At 38.7% G+C, this 20,266-nt stretch overlaps 3 protein-coding genes across 5 annotated transcripts; 1 reads left to right on the top strand and 2 right to left on the bottom strand.

Annotated features, from left to right (window-relative positions):
• Window positions 1–396: 396 nt before the first annotated feature.
• On the bottom strand, window positions 397–14,119 carry LOC117983301 (coiled-coil domain-containing protein 22 homolog). Of its 2 annotated transcripts, none has more exons than XM_069499003.1 (8): window positions 13,929–14,119; window positions 13,641–13,812; window positions 12,775–13,039; window positions 12,102–12,361; window positions 11,795–12,019; window positions 11,567–11,706; window positions 10,629–10,794; window positions 397–9,235 (listed from the first exon to the last, which is right to left on the bottom strand). In XM_069499003.1, the coding sequence occupies exons 1-8, from the start codon at window positions 13,976–13,978 to the stop codon at window positions 9,014–9,016; spliced, it is 1,500 nt and encodes a 499-aa protein (XP_069355104.1). In that variant the 5' UTR covers window positions 13,979–14,119; the 3' UTR covers window positions 397–9,013. The 2 variants fall into 2 exon arrangements, with proteins under 2 accessions (XP_069355104.1, XP_034825694.1); XM_034969803.2 differs by having other exon boundaries at window positions 12,102–12,373; window positions 13,929–14,118.
• A 945-nt stretch (window positions 14,120–15,064) lies between these two features.
• On the top strand, window positions 15,065–17,875 carry EMC10 (ER membrane protein complex subunit 10). Its single transcript, XM_034969810.2, has 5 exons — window positions 15,065–15,291; window positions 15,369–15,536; window positions 16,029–16,303; window positions 16,999–17,095; window positions 17,394–17,875. Exons 1-5 carry the CDS (start codon window positions 15,244–15,246, stop codon window positions 17,475–17,477), a joined length of 672 nt encoding a protein of 223 aa, XP_034825701.1. The 5' UTR covers window positions 15,065–15,243; the 3' UTR covers window positions 17,478–17,875.
• On the bottom strand, window positions 17,764–19,550 carry Dbp80 (putative ATP-dependent RNA helicase Dbp80). Of its 2 annotated transcripts, none has more exons than XM_034969804.2 (2): window positions 19,398–19,550; window positions 17,764–19,278 (listed from the first exon to the last, which is right to left on the bottom strand). In XM_034969804.2, the coding sequence occupies exon 2, from the start codon at window positions 19,267–19,269 to the stop codon at window positions 17,869–17,871; it is 1,401 nt and encodes a 466-aa protein (XP_034825695.1). In that variant the 5' UTR covers window positions 19,270–19,278; window positions 19,398–19,550; the 3' UTR covers window positions 17,764–17,868. The 2 variants fall into 2 exon arrangements, with proteins under 2 accessions (XP_034825695.1, XP_069355438.1); XM_069499337.1 differs by having other exon boundaries at window positions 19,367–19,534.
• Between the last annotated feature and the right edge of the window lie 716 nt (window positions 19,551–20,266).

Below are 20,266 nucleotides of genomic sequence, written 5' to 3'. Positions count from 1 at the left end.
GGCCATGTTACTATGAGTCTCATTATTATTATTTACTAGATGATGCCCGAGACTTCGTCCGCGCCGAATTAGGTTTTTAAAAGCCCGTGGGAACTTTTGATTTTCTGGGATAAAAAGTAGCCTGTCACTCTCCAGGTCCTAATCTATACCCATGCAAAAATCACGTCAATCCGTTGCGACGTGATTGAAGGACAAACCGACAAACAAACATACTTTCGCATTTATAATAAGGGTACTGATAGTTCATCTAGTGGAACATTTATATCACTAACTAGCTTCTATCCGCGGCTTCGCCCGCGTGGCCTACAGGAAACAAATGGCATTTTTTTTTGCAGAAACAAACATTATAACATTCAAGTCAATTATAATATATTTAGGTACAGAAGTAAAATTCAATTAAAAAAAACACAATTTATTAACACAAAACCAAATACTTTTACAATTATCAAACTTTTAATGATTGGAACAAAATTTAACACGAAAGACACAAAAAGTAAAAGTCAGTAATAAAGAAAAACATAATTCAAACCAGACCACGATGAATACAGCACAAAAATCAGTAGCGAAATGAGCCCAGTGCTCGCGCGCGCTCAGCTTTTATAGCTAAGCTCATTAAGAGAGGTGGCGTGACCTAAGACGGCCTCTCCTGACTATGCGGCGTCCTCGCCCGCCAAAATAGCCAGAAAAGGTCGTGAGATCTTCTCTGCGGAGACTTGCAGCTGGTGCCGCAACGCTGTCGGCGTGCGGTGCGCGAGGGGAGACCGGTGAGGAGCTCGCCGAATGGAGCGATGCCTCTGCCTCTACCGCGTAAGGTGCCGGGGCAGACTCAGGTGCGGAAGGGGGACCAGCACCTGGGCCAACTACTTCATAGTCATCACCTGAAATTAGCTTCGATATAGCACAACTCCATAGCTATAAATGGTAACACAATGGGTAAGCAATTCGAAATGCGACTTAGTATTAGCTAGACATGTAGATAAATCATTTAGTTTTATGGGGTGTCCCTATCACCCAGAGGAGGTGACACCTAACAACCTATGAGACGTCTCAAACCTAGCGCGCGCTTCTTCTCATCATCTTCAGACCGCCAGACTCGGGGAACGGTCTCACACCGCCAGACTCGGGCAACGGTCTATGAAGCAGGAACTTGAGGTGACCATCATCAGACCACCAGACTCGGGCAACGGTCTCAGACCACCAGACTCGGGCAACGGTCTATGGAGCAGGAACTTGAGATGACCATCATCAGACCACCGGGCTCGGGCAACAGTCTATGAAAGTGCATCTCAACCAGCCACCGTTGAACTTCCCTTGAGGAGTAAAGCATTACCGTGATTTGTTTAGTCATAGCACAAAAATAGATGTCGTGGATCAGTCCGTAAGTAGATAAGTACGTAAGGGAGCAAGCAAGGCCTTTTTAGTTAGGAGGGTGAGAGTTTTGGGGCTATGATTAACAAAATCACGACTTTCATCTTCACCACCACAAAGTAGTCAACAAGCTGAACTCATACTTGAAGAAAGCAGTACACGCGTCCAGGCGCCACTCTCCCCGCCAGGGCACCATGCCCTCCACTGCCACCTGAGTAGTCGTGCCATACGACCCACTCAGCAGCTCCAGCTCGTAGCGGCTGCTTGGCAGGGTATTCAGGACCTTGTATGGCCCCCGCATACCAGGATCAAGTTTCCCCGTGGACTGGGAGTACTTGATCACAAACACCATGGCTCCAGCCTGAAACACACGAGGCGGACAACGATTCTGATTATCATAGGCATCCCTGCCAGGCACGATATCAATCTGGAGATCAAGCCGTACAGTTTCAGCAACCACATTGTTGTGTGCTGGTGAGGAACTCTGGAGACCTGCTTGTTTGATATACAAACCAGGTAGTGAACCGCATGCTTGCCTACGAACTCACGTAGCCCAAGAAACTAGAGGTACTTCAGGGTCAGGTCCAGAGTCTTTTCGACGAAGACTTGCAGCAGACTAAGACGGTATCACGAAAACCACGCTTCCGCTCCTACTGGTGAGTAGCGGTAATAGAGCGTAACACTTTAGTACACATACCGATGAGAGTCTAGCTGTCCCACTTACAGATACTCGACGAGCGTGTCCTTATCTGCGACCTGCACCATCTAAATTCAGTTGCTCGGCTTGGTGATGCCGTTGACTTAAAGGGTTGCAGCTAAGATAGTCGCCATAACACATCATCGTGCGCTTTTAGTACTCAAAGGTGAAGATAATTCATGGAAATAAATCCACTTACGGGTAACGCGCAGAAGCAGCAGCGCTCGGTGGCTGTGAAAGCGTTGTAGTTGGTCACACCCTTAAACTGAAGACAAACCAAATGGTGGCGGAAGTCGCTTCCAGCACGTAGGAGTACTACCTACTCACTGCACCCTGGGTAAATTAGCAAAGATTGCTACCTTGGACTCAGTGGTGAGTCGCTCAGTGATGTTCTGACGTATCTTTTCCTGTTCAGGGCCTCAATGAAAAGGAACCTCTTTTTTTCGTCAAACGTGCAAGGCAGGCTGTCTGAATAGCATACTCCTCAACGTAGCGCCGAAAGTACCCAGCTAGATCTTAGATTGCCAGATTTGTTTAATGTACTCAAGGGGTAAGGACTTTTACCTACGTTATGGCCTTGTCCTTAAGACTCGGCCTCGCCTGACCCTAACAAATGAATCTCATAAAAATGGTAAACTCGGAAACAATCGGTAACGGGAATTATCAGATTTTCTAAAAGAGTTGAATCTACCCGCGTTACATTATTTACGAACACACTACAGTGCGTCGCTGGCTAGCATGTCATACGAAACACCTTCAAGTCCAAGACGGTATGCGTAGGTCACGTGCTTTAATACAACACGTGCCTATTGAAATCATGAACACTAACTTTAAAAAAAGAACATTCTCACCAATCGGCTCGTACAAGGGCTTGGCAGCGCTTGTGTTGCCCCACGATGCGCATGGCATCGTGCCACAATACCAGTGAGCTGAAACGTTCACGAAGGGCGCCGACGCTTGGAGCAGCATGCACGGCTTGGCACCGAACACCAGTGAGCCACCATGCTCACGAGAGGCACCGTAGCCCGCAGCGGCGCACGCAGCGCAGTACCACCAGCGCGCCGTCTGGCTCGCCAAGAGCGCAGAAAGGCGCGGCAGCGGCGCGGCACGGCGCAGAAAGGCGCGGCAGCGGCGCAGCAACGCCAGCGCAGCGTCACGCTCGTGCAGAGCGCAGGAAGGCATGTCAGCGGCGCGGCACGGCGCAGCAACGCCAGCGCACCGTCATGCTCGTGCAGAGCGCAGAAAGGCATGGCAGCGGCGCGGCACGGCGCAGCAACGCCAGCGCAGCGTCACGCTCGTGCAGAGCGCAGGAAGGCATGGCAGCGGCGCGGCACGGCGCAGCAACGCCAGCGCATCGTCACGCTCGTGCAGAGCGCAGAAAGGCATGGCAGCGGCGCGGCACGGCGCAGCAACGCCAGCGCAGCGTCACGCTCGTGCAGAGCGCAGGAAGGCATGGCAGCGGCGCGGCACGGCGCAGTAACGCCAGCGCAGCGTCACGCTCGTGCAGAGCGCAGAAAGGCATGGCAGCGGCGCGGCACGGCGCAGCAACGCCAGCGCAGCGTCACGCTCGTGCAGAGCGCAGGAAGGCATGGCAGCGGCGCGGCACGGCGCAGCAACGCCAGCGCAGCGTCACGCTCGTGCAGAGCGCAGAAAGGCATGGCAGCGGCGCGGCACGGCGCAGCAACGCCAGCGCAGCGTCACGCTCGTGCAGAGCGCAAGAAGGCATGTCAGCGGCGCGGCACGGCGCAGCAACGCCAGCGCACCGTCATGCTCGTGCAGAGCGCAGAAAGGCATGGCAGCGGCGCGGCACGGCGCAGTAACGCCAGCGCAGCGTCACGCTCGTGCAGAGCGCAGAAAGGCATGGCAGCGGCGCGGCACGGCGCAGCAACGCCAGCGCAGCGTCACGCTCGTGCAGAGCGCAGGAAGGCATGGCAGCGGCGCGGCACGGCGCAGCAACGCCAGCGCAGCGTCACGCTCGTGCAGAGCGCAGGAAGGCATGGCAGCGGCGCGTCACGGCGCAGCAACGCCAGCGCAGCGTCACGCTCGTGCAGAGCGCAGAAAGGCATGGCAGCGGCGCGGCACGGCGCAGCAACGCCAGCGCAGCGTCACGCTCGTGCAGAGCGCAGGAAGGCATGGCAGCGGCGCGGCACGGCGCAGCAACGCCAGCGCATCGTCACGCTCGTGCAGAGCGCAGAAAGGCATGGCAGCGGCGCGGCACGGCGCAGCAACGCCAGCGCAGCGTCACGCTCGTGCAGAGCGCAGGAAGGCATGGCAGCGGCGCGGCACGGCGCAGTAACGCCAGCGCATCGTCACGCTCGTGCAAAGTTCCAAAGCCCGCAGCCAAGCGTGCAGCATTGCGTCGGAACATTCGAGAAAAGAAAGATAAATGTGAGCACTATGTTCGAATCGTGTTCGAATATAAGTATTTCCCAGTTGGTTTAGTACAGTCCTTATTACGACAGATCCACCTATTCATACAACGATCTAACACCATATGAAGACTGATTTCTAATCTTGTGGAAACTCAATTTGTTATCTCGTGGCAAAAATAATTGTTCAGCAAAAACTCATCTACCTACATTACGGTTACTCTTTTTACAAAAAGAACAAACTGCATCAAAACCGATGTTTTTGGTTTTCGATAAGTTTTAACTTTTTGTACAGTAGGTACACTCTGTGATCCTAATTTTCACTCAGAAAACAGCGTGATTGGAAAGTACTATGACTAAGACTACGCTTTCTAGTCTTAAACTGCGAATTCAAATTGCGGGTATCTTGGTGAGATACTTCATGAAGTGACTAATGGACCGACATAGATGTTCTTAATCTCAATGTCTACCTCTCGTGGGCACAGTGGAATAAATTCCGTTTTAAAATTGATCTAAGACTGATCATAACAAAAACCTTTTGTACAAGTTCCACTTTACGAAACTACCTCCCGGCTATGCCATCGGTTGAGGTTACGAACATGATCAACTTTTTTACACCATGCATCAACATCATTAAAAATCGAGACCAAAAATAAAGACATCTACGTTCCACTAATTGTACGACACCGACTAGCACGCCTTTGTTCATTATTCAATTTACGTGAATTACTTTTATACTTAAATCTATTAGTAGATTTAGACGACGGCATTATTAATTCACAAAAACACGTAGGGTAGACGTGAAAACTTTTAGACAAAAATTCAATTTGGATAAACACACTTGAACTAGATACGTTCGCGTGGCCAATACGTGCTTAGCAAATTAAAATTAAAATTAAAGCCAAAGGTATAGGTACTTGATTTTAAAGATTTAATTGCAGTGACTTCATCTTGTGCGGAACAAGGTGCGGAAACGGGAGTGTTGCATTCTCTTTGAACGGTCACAGTGTTACCGAGACGATTAATATTACACTCGCGTTTAGTTACTACAGAGGTTAAACTATTTTCGACAAGTCTCGACACGTTTTTCTCGATCGCGGAGTATTGATTCAGTATTGAGTGCAACGTTTGGATAAAAACACGACTAAGTGCGTGATCTCGCGACCTACATCTAGGCCCTGCTGTTTCACATCAACGTGGTCTGCTTCGACAACTTCGAGTTTGATCACGGCACATCACGGCTACGATCGCGGTTACGATACCCGCGATCCGACATTGTACAAGAAAAACAACAAAAATTTAAAGGTTAGAATTTTGTTCCAATTTAAGCAAACTGATTGTCAGTGACTAAATTTTAACTATAGTGGGCTATTGAATAGGAATCCCACTTCTGAATTTAGGTACAGAAGTAAAATTCAATTAAAAAAAACACAATTTATTAACACAAAACCAAATACTTTTACAATTATCAAACTTTTAATGATTGGAACAAAATTTAACACGAAAGACACAAAAAGTAAAAGTCAGTAATAAAGAAAAACATAATTCAAACCAGACCACGATGAATACAGCACAAAAATCAGTAGCGAAATGAGCCCAGTGCTCGCGCGCGCTCAGCTTTTATAGCTAAGCTCATTAAGAGAGGTGGCGTGACCTAAGAATATCAATAATTAAAACTTTCCCATACAAACTTACATCCCCTATTTTACCACCCTTATGGGCGAATTTTCCAAAAATCCTGAAACACGTATTTCTTCATTTGTGACCGAAAGCCCAAATACCACGGAACAGAAAAAACAGTGGAAGTGCTAAGTAGGCGTGGCACGCGTGCCACAATTAAGCGTAGTTACGTAAAACAGTGATCCCAGTCGCGTTCTAACATCGCGTGGAGTTGGTAGTCTCGCGACAAATTCATATTGCCCTAGCAATGTTACTGTTCCGTTTTGGAGTGTAAAAATGATAGTAGGAGAAAAAATCTTAAAAATGGAGGTGTTTCGTATCATCGGTAAGTACGATTTTCATTGTTTTCTATAAAATCTTAATTTATTTCAATTTACTAATATTTAATAGAACGGTTAGTCAAAATCAACCTTAACCAATTAAGATAAAGTTTATTTTGGATTGATTCTATTCCGAAAGTACTTCGCTCCGTGTTCGCTACTCAAGTAGTGATGTGGCCAAGTCGAATATTGAATTTATCGATTGATATCGATACAAGGATATAAATAAATAGTAACGCAATAATTATAATTTATTAATGAGTGAGACGTTGCATTGATCACTAAATAGACATCAGTAGTTCCTCTAACCTTCATTTAAAATATTTTTAGGTTTCCCAAAGATGCAAGCATCAAAGAGAAATGGATAGATGCAACGGGTAGAGTTAATTGGATGCCAACCAAATCAAGCATGATATTATGCTCTGAACATTTTTTTAGAAGTCGATTTTATAATATCAAATAAAGGATATAGATATACGAAACCTACTGCGCTTCCATCAATGAAAATCGTTAAGTTTTTTAATCAAGTAAGTAACCTTGTTTTATTTTATTACTTTCAGTAAGTATTGAAAATACTTGATATTATAATACAAAACAACACCACCTCTTAGTTATATTTTTGTATGAAGATTGACTGACTAAATATCAAATTTAATTCATAAACACACTAATTAATTTTTCTCCTATTCATTTTTATATAGGTACTAGATGATGCCCGCGACTTCGTCCGCGTGGATTTAGGTTTTTAAAAATCCTGTGGGAACTTTTCAACTTTCCGGGATAAAAAGTAGCCTATGTCCTTTCCCGGGATGCAAGCTATCGCTGTACCAAATTTCATCAAAAACGGTTGAACGGTTGAGCCGTGAAAAGCTAGCAGACAGACAGACAGACAGACACACTTTCGCATTTATAATATTAGTACGGATTTATTCTCAAAATTTAATTTTGGTTTCAGCCACAAAATGATAAATGTGGTCACTCCAGGTTCTTCGAAAAGACAAAGTGATTCGGAGATTCCTGCGTCTAATCACGTTACCGATTTGATGAAGGCAATAGTCGAAAAATATATACATAAACGCATACACCGTTTATTAAAATTAAAAATAAGACTTTCGAAATGCCAGTTTCTTAACAAATATGTTTTATTTCAAGGGCAATAAATAAAATTTAACTATTTTCATACGTTGCAGTATTTATTGTGCATACTTGTAAAAGGCATGCATACATACCAGCACTTTTATTCAATTTTATAATTACCTTTTTAATTTTATTTTTGCGAATGAACAAAATAACGAGTATCTATCGATATCGATAGGTAATTCATTGAGCTACGTGGTGCGGCCTTAGCTGAGGAGGAAAAAAAATCGACCGATCACGCAAATGTCAACCATATGGTCAACGTAATTAAGTTTATAATTGCTACCACTTAGAATACCGCCATCTATGGTCAAGTAGCGGAATTAATTGGACAATTGAATCTAGTGTGACGTGAGTGTGACTATAGCTCGTAAATACGTTCTTCCGCTAAAGCAAAATAAATCTTATTTCTAGAACGTCAGGGTTTGTTTCCAAATCTGTGACGTAGGCTAGTTTTGACTAAACTTAAACGACAAATCAAATGATTTGTTTCTTTGTAGTGCAATATATGACTATCGGTATATTTGTATGAGTTTGGCGACAGCGGTTCCTATAGTAATTTTGGTGAATTGCACTTCCACTGTTCTTTCTGTTCCGTGCCAAATACCAATAACTTGAAAAATGACCGACTTTCATACAAACTTCCATCCCCCATTTAACCCACTTAGGGATGGAATTTCGAAAAATCCTTTCTTAGTGGATACCTACTCTGTACAAAGAATAGATCCTCCAAATTTCATGTCTTTAGGACCAGCGGTTTAAGGCTGTGCATTGATTTCACATACAAACTTACATCCCCTATTTTACCACCCTTATGGGCAACTTTTTCCAAAAATCCTGAAACACGTATTTCTTCATTTGTGACTGAAACCCAAATACCAATTTTCATGCAAATAACTTGAAAAATGACAGACTTTCATACAAACTTCCATCCCCCATTTAACCCACTAGGGGTGGAATTTCGAAAAATCCTTTCTTAGTGGATACCTACTCTTCACAAAGAATAGACCCTCCAAATTTCATGTCTTTAGGACCAGCGGTTTAGGCTGTGTGTTGATATCTATGTCAGTCAGTCAGTCAGTCAGGACTTTGAATTTTATATATAGAGATAGATGAAGAAGCATAGCCATTGAAAGTTAAGTTCATTAACTTAGATATAAGTAGGTACTTAAACATAATTATTAGTTTAACAATATTGCGTGCAAGTGCAAGACCATCAGAATAATGAACATTTTGAAACAGTTTTTAAATGGTTTTAATCAATCATAATAATATTGGTTCTATGCTATGTAAAATGCTATGTACTTTTTCTACTGCCTGTGTAAAATTATAATTGTTACTTTGACTATGCATCACTGTGAATTGCCCCTTAAAGTTTATGTGAATATAAATAGGAAGTAATTGAAAGCATATACCATAATCGTACATTAGGGTAGGTTACATTAATAAGATTCATTTTGCAGTTTTGAGAGATCTAGCTGTATTTTCTGCAGAATATCTTCAGTCCTCTTTGACTTCTCTGCCTTTATGTTATCCTCTAAATCTATGATATCCCTAGATAGAGTACCAGTGTCATTGACTAATGTCACTATAGTGTTACATTCTGAATGCAGCAATGCTAGTAGCTTGTAGGCCTTTTTTGCTTGATCGTCCCGTTTAGCGTCCTGAAGTAAAGAAGAAGTATTTTATTAACCATGTTACATAATACTATGTGATAAATTTCGAGTTTTATTAACAAAACGCATGGATATATTTAGTAGTATTGCCATAAATCTTTTACAACCTGCCTCGCTTAGTAAGACGTCGTGGGTTCGATTCCCGTCTGGGTAATTTTTTTAAATTAGGTCAAGTCAAGTCTGTGGTGGGAGGTGTGGGAAGCCTACCATTTCAATTACCTGTGCGCAAAAATTTCACTGTCAATTTTAGACTTCCTTTTACAAGTTTTAAAAAATCTATTAAAAATATGCTCCTAAAAAAGGGATATTATTATAGAATGAAGGTTAAGTAAATGATAAAAAATCGTGTAGGTATTTTACTAACTCCAGCAGTGTGCCCGCCGCGCATGCAATTACTTGCATAAAATATGGCATATATTATTGTAAATTGAACGTTTCAAAAGAGCAACCGCCGAGTTTCTTGCTGGCTCATCTCGTTAGGTATGGCATTCCGAACCAGTGGTAGATCCTTTTGATGACTCAAAAGCACTTGTAAAAGTTTATTGAATAAAAAATATTCCTATCTCGTTTTTAAACAAATTATCAAAATTACAAGTTTAGTATGCTATCTTATATATAGTATAGTACCTATGCATATTTAGTGCATTATCAGCATCATTCTGGAAGAAGGCCAGTCATACCTAACCAAGTTATTGCTAATTGCTATTATTTTCCCATACAACTTGTAGCCTTTATTTTTTATATCCTATCATACACTACATATTTATTTCACTGATGTTGGTTTTTCCGACGACTTTTGAGCATTCCTCCTTCGACAAAACAAGTAGACGTACGAATCTTTTTCAGTTTTTAGGGTTCCGTACCTCACAAGGAACCCTTATAGGATCATTTCGTTGTCTGTCTGCTTGTCTGTCGTGTCTGTCAAGACAAGAAAATCAAAAACCTATAGGGTACTTCCTAGACCTAGAATCATGAAAGGTAGATAGGTCTTATAGCACAAGTAAAGGAATAATCCGAAAACTGAATTTGTGGTTACATCAAAAAGAATAATTAAAATGGGTTCATGAACAAATAAATAGTTTACTAAGTTACTTGTAGATGGCGCTATATATCATTAACATAAGTGTAATATCTTGTACGATGGTACGGGACCCTTAGTGCGCGAGTCCAACTCGCCCTTGACCGGTTTTTTTTCATTCGAAATTTGTATATAGTAGTGATAAAGTTCAGTTTACTTTAGCTTTTCTAATGTAGCTTCGCTTCGAGTTGGCCGCAATGTGTCTTGAGATGAACTCAAATAGCAGAAAATAAACACAATTAAGTGCCTACTGCCTATTATGATTCTGCAAATAAAGTAACAAATTACAGTTCCAATATTTACTTTGAATAATGTTTCATCAGCAATTGAAAAACATCTATCCAATTGGCCTTCAAGAGTGTTGATTTCTTTTTGGAGTTGTCTTGTGTCTTCCAATATTTTTTTAATTTCAGCATTCTGTTTGACAACATTGCCTATTATTTCTAATATTCGTTTAGTATAAATGTGCCTAAAACAGATAAGAATCATTATTTTAAACATGATATATGTCGATTATACTGGAATCTGGATAAGCATAATGTTGATCCAAGATGAGAAATTGATGGTTGATGGACAAGATCAGAATTTGGACTTAACTTTTCCTAACTTATGTCAGCTTGACTTATGTCATCCCTACCAGTTATCTGTACTATTATTATAAATGCGTCTGTCTGAGCTTTTCCCATCTATTAACTGATTTGGTTTAAATTTGGTAGAGATAGTTTAGATACATCCCGTGGATAAACGTCTCAGAGAAACAATGCTTGCATCCCAGACCTGATGATGTCTCCGATCCGTGGTATACAGGCTACTTTTTATCCCGGAAAAACAAAGAGTTCCCATGGGATTTAAAAAAAATCTAATTTCACGTGGGCCAAGTCGCGGGCATCATCTAGTTACCAATAAGGCGCTTATACGTACATCTTCAAAGTCAAGTAGTAAGCATTATAGAACAACTCAAACTCTGCTTTATTTATCTGATCTGACTCAGCAGTCACCACTAATATGCCACAGTAAGTAGAGAGTTTGATTTACATAATAGGTATAATGCGTAAAAATAACTCCTCACGCGCCATTAACTATGGGTCAACTATCATGTAAAAAGTACGCCTTAAAAATAAGGGCTAAAATCGTACTTTTGACACGAAATTTGCCACAAAAAGTTAAAATGGCGCGCAGAGTAATTTTTTGCGAACTATAATTTAATTTGAAGTATGGTCTTACAGTTCTATTTCAATTACCTCTTGTTACCTCCTCTCAGTTTTTCGTATTTATTTTTCAATTGATTTCTAAATTCTTCTTTCTTTTCACATTCCTCTTTCATTCCTTTAGCTGTTTCCTTTAAATTTATTAATATTTTTCTGCATTTACTTCGTTCAGGCTGTAAAAAATATTTATAATGGGTTGGGTTCTCATCTAATTAACTAAAATTAATCTGTAATATTTTTTCAAAGCAAGTAAAAACTTACTTCATTTAAAGTATTGTTTGCTTTCAACTTGGCTACTTCCATCTTCAATGACAGATTCTTGGAAGTCAGGTCCTCACTTTTTCGGTGCAACATACTTATATTTTCATAAACTTTTTCAAGAATGTTATCCATACAGTCAGATTCAATTTCTGATATACCAGCACTACGTAAGATATTTTGTATGTTTCTTAGGTCAGCCTCAATCCTATCACAATTTTTTTGTGCCTGAAAAATTAATTTAAAAGTACAAAAATATAATAAACTTAAAAAAAAAATACCTATTTTTATTATAGTTTCAAATTCCTACCTGCGAATATTCTACATCCATTACATTTCTTTCGCTTTCCAATGTGTCTAAATTTTGTCGAAGTATAATGGCAGTTTCTTTTAATTCTTTCAACGGTTTATCAGTTTCATATGTTTTAACCTCATCCATGCTTTGTTTTGTATCAATAATCTGCTGTATTATATTATCTGTAGATGATTTTGGTATCACTTTTGCATTCCGCCTGATTTCTTTGATCTTTGACAGTTTTCGAGCAACCTCTTCCGAATCTATGTTTGTATCTGTTGATTTATCTTAAAAATAAAAGATAAATTTATTATCAAAATAAAAAGAATACATATTATATTGCATGTATATTGTATACATACATGCAAAAGAATTTGGTTTGTATTCATAATATGCTCATTACTCTGCAGATTTTTTTGAGTAGGGGTAGGCAATAAGCATAAGCTATGTAAGAAAATCTCGTTGGTTGGAAGGCTGCATGAAGTTGGCCATAGAAGTATGTTTAGAATTCTGTATAAAAATAGTAAAACTGATGAAACTGTCTGTGCATCTGTCGCAATTTATTTCAGTATAATAATTACTAATGCTATCATAGGTCGGGGCATCTAGAGTTAGGGAGTGGGGGGTTTGTATGGTCAGTCAGGATGTCAGCAATTTTAGGAATGAGATGATCAAAAATATTTTTCACCTTGTTTACACAGAAAATCTCCCAAAGAGCTGTGAACACCAGGTTTACAACATGGTGGAATCCAAATAGTGTTCAAGTCTTCTGCAATTTTATTGCTTATTTCTTGAAACAGTTGATGCTTTTTATTTGTTGGGTGTACTAAAGCACTTGGTTTTTTATCTTCGCTTGGGAGCTTTTCAATCAGGAACATAAATACTTGCCTCAATTCTGTTTCATTATGATAGAGAAATGTTTGGTATCCAACATCATTCTGGTATCCCAGATCCTAAAACAAAGGTAATTATTGATATTAAGAATATGTACTCAAACAATGCAGCTTTGGAGAGGATGCAGTAGTAGTAGTGAACATTAATAAATTGGCGGATACCCACAGGACCTTACAAGTAATACTAGCTAACTCTACCAAATAAAGCATTGCAAATATGTGAGCTTTATAATAATAATTATTGTTACTTTCAGTAAAATTTTCTATATTTGAGTCATATTTAAGTGAATACAGCTCACAGCATGACTTCGTTCACTTCAGACCATCTAATTCTATCATAAAGGCCACATGTAACCTGTTGGCTTGCATTGCTAACTCTTGTTGGTCCCGTGTCAACTGCATGCTTACGACTCGTAGAATGTTCCTCGGAATGTAATTCAATCTTAAGCTATTTGTTGCAGCGCTGTAGCCTTGTAAACCCGTAGTCCAATCGTTGGAAGCCGTGCGTTCGACTCCTGAACAACGGGTCGACGCGACGGCTCGATGTAGCTGAGCCGAAAGTTTGAGACAGCCGAAAGATTGGAGACAGTGGTGTGGAGCTGAGACAGTATAGTGCATGAAGTTCTTTATGCTTTCACCTGCAAACTAATAAACTTTTTACCTTACAAATCGATGCCACGTGTGCAGCAACTTCAATCTTTTGTGATACTCCTGAAGGCAATTTACTTGGCACCTTTATATTTTGATTGATGGCGGTAATACATTTTGCTGCTGATTCTATTATCCTTTCAACTGGTAGATCACAAATATTCTTAATATCATCATCAATATTTCTATAAAAAAGATAAATTTTTAATTAATATTGAGTCCTATTGAGGCGAATTTTGTTGTTTTCTCATGAATTATACGTCGGTATATAATTATGTAACTATTGATTATATACACTTACATATTTAATTGACGAAGGAAATGTAAAATGATAGAATCTACTTCTTCCATTTTTTAAATAATATATTAGGTAGGTAAGTCTATTAGAAGTATTAGGAATTATTATTATATTAGGAAGTACCAGTAAGTACCTACTGGAACAAGACAAGCGATTTTTTAAAAGTAAACAAACTACAATACAAAGCAAAGAGTAGGTAACAGTTCACACCACAGAGTACTTTGTAATGTTCACACCACTCACACCGTGTTGAGGTACCTACTGGTACCTACTTTGAGTTGAGGTACCCCTACTCCGGTGACTTGATATACTAATCATAGATAGAGTAATAAAGCTAGATACAGGAACGTTTGCTTTCTCATTCACACTAAAAAGAGAGCATAGATAAAGATGTGATTTACAGAGACGCTGCTAACCTATTTTTTGCCCCTTATCGTGTAACCGATTTTTTCCAAGAATATATACAAGGAATGCAAAACAAACTTCGAGAATTCGTGGCGTCATTGTATTTCTCATTAGTTATTTACTTGTTTTCACATAAAAAACGTTTAATACAAATATTGTTGATCGGTTAACACAAATATTGACTACTAAACAATGGTAATAATTGTTGTGTTATTCATCGTTATGTCGTGCTATCGCTATCTTATACGCGGTTACACAGTACTTTAATCTACCTTTTTTACTCAATCTATTATTAATTTACAATACTTGAGTCAACATAACTTCACTTCACGTTGTTTGCCAAAATCTCACGTATTTACAAATACATTTTTGCAAACAAAAAAAAGTGACTACGGTGATAAGGACAAAACATAATGTGTCACATTTTAATAAGAGCTTGAATGCATTTAGCTATCTCGCTCTAACAGTAAGTGTCACAATAGGGCTACTTCTAAAGGTATTTATTCTGAGCCCAACCGTAGTACTGTTTTATATTCTGTGGCCCTACAGTAATATATTGATTATATACTCTTTGTTGAAGTTGCGAGTCCGTTAATGAATAAGGCTCCAAAGGACTCAGACTCCAGAGCCGTAATAACCAGTTAAAAAAATCTTTCTATCATAAACATAGAGATAGGTAATCATTCATCTAAGATCATAAATTAATGATAAGACCTCAGAAGTATGTAAAAAGTACTTTGTGCCTCAGAATAAGGACAGTGCAAATTCATCTAAGGGACTGTGGATAAAACCCACATTTAATTTTTAAAATATTTAATTTTGAATTGAATGAATGTATATATATAGAATTAATATTGATTAAAAATTAATTAAGTTATTATCGTACCTTAACAGTCACAGCTTCTCAACTAAAATGAAGTATTTAATTAGTTTACTTTTCTTATGTCTATTCAAATATTCGGTAAAATATTAAATAAAATATTTTGTATGTTGCTTGGACCATGGACTTTTATGCAATTATTATATTTGTATTTTCAGGTTTGTCTTGACTATGATGGATGGATAAACATCAAGCTGGAGCACAACATAAATTGTAAAAATGAGAAATTTTGCTCTCGTGGTAATATCTCTTTAAAAAGCATTCGGGCCGGAACAGCTATTATAGGGCAAATTTCTTTTAGTAAAAATCATTTAGCTGAACTCAAGGTAAATCTATTTCTTTCTATCTATTCTACTTGGTATTTCCAAAAAAAAATTACCAACACCGGGAAGGTTATGAGTTGAAGCCATATAAAATTATTCATCATCATCAACCGATAGACGTCCACTGCTGGACATAGGTCTCTTTTAGAGACTTCCACGCGCCACGGTCTTTTGCCGCCTGAATCCAGCGGCTCCCTGCGACTTGTCTAATGTCCATCCATATAAAATTATTAGATTCTGTTAAATGAGAGTCTTCACGAGCACATGGGACAGGATATTATTATTGTGACTTATGACAAATTTTATACCTTATTATTAATTTAATATATTTATTATTAATTTTATACCCTTTGGTAATTATTTCAAAGCTTAAAACCTAATTTATATGTGACCAATGCCTACAATTAATAAACTATTGAATTTATGAGCACTAAAAAGAGTTTATGTTATTGAGGTATCTTAATGTATAGAAAAGTTGTGTTGGTTTTGTTCTAGGAACTTGCTGATATTGATGGATTTTATTCAATACGGAGTGTAGTAACATCTGCTGATAATAAAGAATTAGAGTTTCAATCATCTGTAAAAGCAAAACTGTTTCTAGAGAATAGATTATCAGATGTTATAAGTGCATGGATTTTGCCTAATGGAGATGTGATTGCAGTCACTTTCCAAGTTAACAATTCTCCACAAAATCATACATTGCAATATGACAAGCCTGAGTATCCACTTCATTCTAATTTCTATGTTCGTCATGTTGATCAGGCTCCTGTGTAAGTTAACACAAAAATTAGTTCTAAGAGTAGACATATTTCTTATGTTGCATTGTTTACTAAACTGCTGTTCTATATCTAAAGAGTCATTAAACTGCAAAAAATATTGATATGAAAAATGTCAAAAAGAAAAAATTAAAACGAATGTTTCTAAAATAATGTGCTACTACTGTCTGTGTAACTAATATCCTTGGGCCTACATAGCATTCCTTTTTAGGGTTCCGTACCTCAAAAGGATAAAAGGAATTCTTATAGGATCACTTCACTGTCTGTCTGTCAAAAAACCTATAGTGTACTTCCTGATGACCATGACATCAAGAATGTCCTAGCGGTTAAGACGTCTGCCTTCTATTCAGGATATTAGGGGTTCGATCTTGGGCACACTCCCACCTCTAACTTTCAGGGCTATGTGAATTTAACATTTTTAAGCAATTAAAATAATATCACTTTAACTTTGAAGGAAAACATTGTGAAGAAACCTGCATGCCTGATAATTCTCCATAATGTTCTCAAAGGTGTGTGAAGTCTACCAATCTGCATGGAAGATTATTGCCTAAATCTTTCTCATCCTCAGAGGGGATCCCTGCTCAGTAGTGGGCCGTTGGTGGATTGATCATGCAACACCTCATAGCACTAATTTATACACTGCCCAAATGTAAAATTAGTACTGTATTGATATTATGGTTATTTTGCAGTCCAGATACAGCTACATATATACAGAAGTTGGAACGGGAACGAGAAGCAAGAGAAAAGGGTGATTTGAAGGATAATAGATCATTCTTAGCCAAATATGTAAGTTTATCAGATAAGAAGGTAATTAAGTAAGTAATTGGATCTTGAACTGTAATAGTATAAAAATGATGTGATCTTTTGTATAGCAGTAGTTAGTGGCAGTAGTAAGCATTGATTATTAAGGAGAATAATTCAATAAAAGTCATGATTTTTATTTATTTTTAACATAATTAATTATTAACGTCACGCTGTACGGAAGGCAATACTACCACTAAACAAAACATCACATCATTTTATTACTACAGTCCAAGACCCTATTGTTGCTGTAGCTTGTAACATACTTGTTTTCTTGTTTCAGTGGATGTACATTGTGCCCATTGCAATTTTTGTAATGATATCTGGTGCAACAAATCCTGAACCTGCCCCTCAAGCATCCAGATAACTAGGTTAATTATTAAATTGTTTTATGTATAGAGTATTTTATTCCTACTATATTAGTATACCACAAACATTATTATGATGTTTTACCATAAATTCAAACATAGGTTCTAACTTCTAGTACCTACATAACATGGTATAAAAATATTAATCAACTCAATATTATCAAAAATATTAATAAACTCGAAAGTATTTGGTTGACACGAAAAATCATAGAAATGTTTGTAAATAACTATTATTAATAGTTAATTTATGTAGAGTGAAATGTGTTTTAGAATTCAATAAAAAGGTCAATATCAATTTTTTATTTTATTTTGAAGAAAAACAAAATGTGCATTTATGTAAAAGTTACAAGGCAAAGTAATTAAAAATAATAGATTGACATTGATCCATGACTATGCACCAATCTTCTCAATTTCCTCAGCATCCTCTATATCTAACAACTGAATCTTCTTACCAAAATGTGATTCAATATCCAAACAAATTTCCATTGCTTGATTTGAATCAATAAGATTTATAGCTATACCTGCTTTACCAAATCGTCCAGTGCGACCAATCCTGTGCAAGTATGTTTCACAATCTGCTTTTTTGTCCATATCCATTGGCATGTCAAAGTTGACCACCAGAGTTACTTGTTCAACATCTATTCCTCTGGACAATACATTGGTTGTTATTAATACCTTTTCAAGACCAGCTCGAAATCTGTCTAGCACGGCTATTCTCTGGTCAACTGTTAATTCACCAGACAGTACAGCTACAGAGTGTCCATCTTTTGACATTTTCTCTGACAGCCAACTAGCTGTCTTTCTAGTGTGGCAAAATATGATTGCCTGGCCGATTGTTATAACTCCATAAATATTACATATAGCTTTATATTTATCTTCTGGACCTTTACACTTTACATAATATTGTTTTATATTGTCTAAAGATTCTTCTTCTCGCAGTAGCCTAATAATAATAGGATTAGGTACAATAATTTCAGCAAACTCCATAACAGCACTGTCATATGTTGCAGAAAAGAACATCATTTGGCATGTGGTTGGTAAGCATTTATGTATGCGGATACATTGATCTTGATGGCCTTGACGGTCTATCATCACATCAGCTTCATCTAAGACAAACACTTTAATTTTGCTTAAATCAAACATTCCAAACTTCACACCCCAGTCGAGCATCTTGCCTGGAGTTCCGATAAGGATGTGATCAGTGATTTTAGTCCCTTTAGGTACTTCCTCTCCTCTGACCACATACTTCAACTTTATTTCAGGGCAGAATTTCGCCATTTTGGCTGCAACTTCACCCGATTGTATGGCGAGTTCATAGGTGGGACTGAGGCATAAAACTTGTGGAAAATTTTTAGTTGGGTCAACCCTACTTAACATTGCTAAAACAAAAGCAGCAGTTTTTCCAGTTCCAGACTGAGACTGTGCAATCATATTCTGTGGGGGATCTGCTAAAAGTGTGGGCAATGCTGTTTCCTGTATTTTAGAGGGAGCATTAAATCCCATTGCATATACACCTTTAAGTAAATTTGGTTTTAAATGAAGAGCTTCAAAAGTTTTTACAGAATACAATGGAGAATTTGGATCTTTCCTCTGAATTTCAATATCTAATTTAGATTCAACAAGCCCTTGTCTGATTATTTTCATCAACAGTGAAGCCTCAGCAGGATTAGCGGCATCTGGAGCATCTTCAGTATCTGATGTTTGATTTGACCCTTTTTTTGCTAATCCTAAACCAGCAATTTTGTTTGAAATCTCCAATTCTTCAGCTTTTTGGCCCCATTGTTTAGCCATTTTTTTAACCTACAACAAAAGCAATAAGTATTTTATTAAAACTGGACACAATAATTATTCTCTGCACAAGTGAATGGATAAACGGATTTCTTCTTACCTATGAAAGATTAAGTTTAAAATATAGTTACCTTCACGTTCCAACCACTTTAAAACTTTAAATCAACACTTGATAAGGTCTTTTTCAGGGAACAATTGCTTTATTTCTTGTTATTTCTATTTTTTCAATTATTCTCAAGTTCTCAAGTGAAGTGAAGTGTCTCAATACACGTCTGCGCGATTGCGGGAGAATGACAGCTACAATGTCTCGATCGCAATCACCTCTGATTGGTTGACGCTCGCTCACTATTGGCTGCAATGCATTGTTGCAACAAGAATCGCACAAATTCAGCCAATCAGAACAATTGAGATTGTAATAATGATTGATGCAGGTTTCCCGCAATCGAGGTGGGATTAGCATCGTATTAGTATATTATCTATGGTCTCAATAGTCAAAGCAAAGCTTAGTCACAGAGTTTTTTAACTGGTTTTACGGCTCTGGGCTCTAGCCCTTTCCTAGCCTAGTCACCTAGTCATAGAGAATAGCACACAGATCCACAGAACACATCTACTCCAACACAGATCATAATAATACTAGTCTAGGAATAGCAAAGAGCAATGGACCTAGCCATGACCTAGCAAAGAGCACCGACCACACAGATATACACTTACAGATATGCAATTAGCGTGGCCCCCTCAGTCCCTCTCGCTCAAGCAGAGGTGTTTACTTGTGAAGTGTTGTTTCGTCTATTTTACGTTAGCTTCGGCTATTGTAGCCTAGTATATTGCAATCCACCATTGCACAATAACTTCAAAAACAAAAAATAACATAACAAATCAATTATTTCTTTAAAATACTTGAGTCAACATACCTCACTTCACGTTGTTTGTTAAGATCTCACGTACAAATACATCTTGACAAACAAAAAAGTGGCCACGGTGATAAGGACAGAAAATAATC

The sequence above is a fragment of the Maniola hyperantus genome, chromosome 6, assembly GCF_902806685.2.
Source record: "Maniola hyperantus chromosome 6, iAphHyp1.2, whole genome shotgun sequence".
Classification (NCBI taxonomy): domain Eukaryota; kingdom Metazoa; phylum Arthropoda; class Insecta; order Lepidoptera; family Nymphalidae; genus Maniola; species Maniola hyperantus.
The sequence above is the reverse complement of the archived record's forward strand: the minus strand, read 5'-3'. Positions and strand labels throughout refer to the sequence as shown.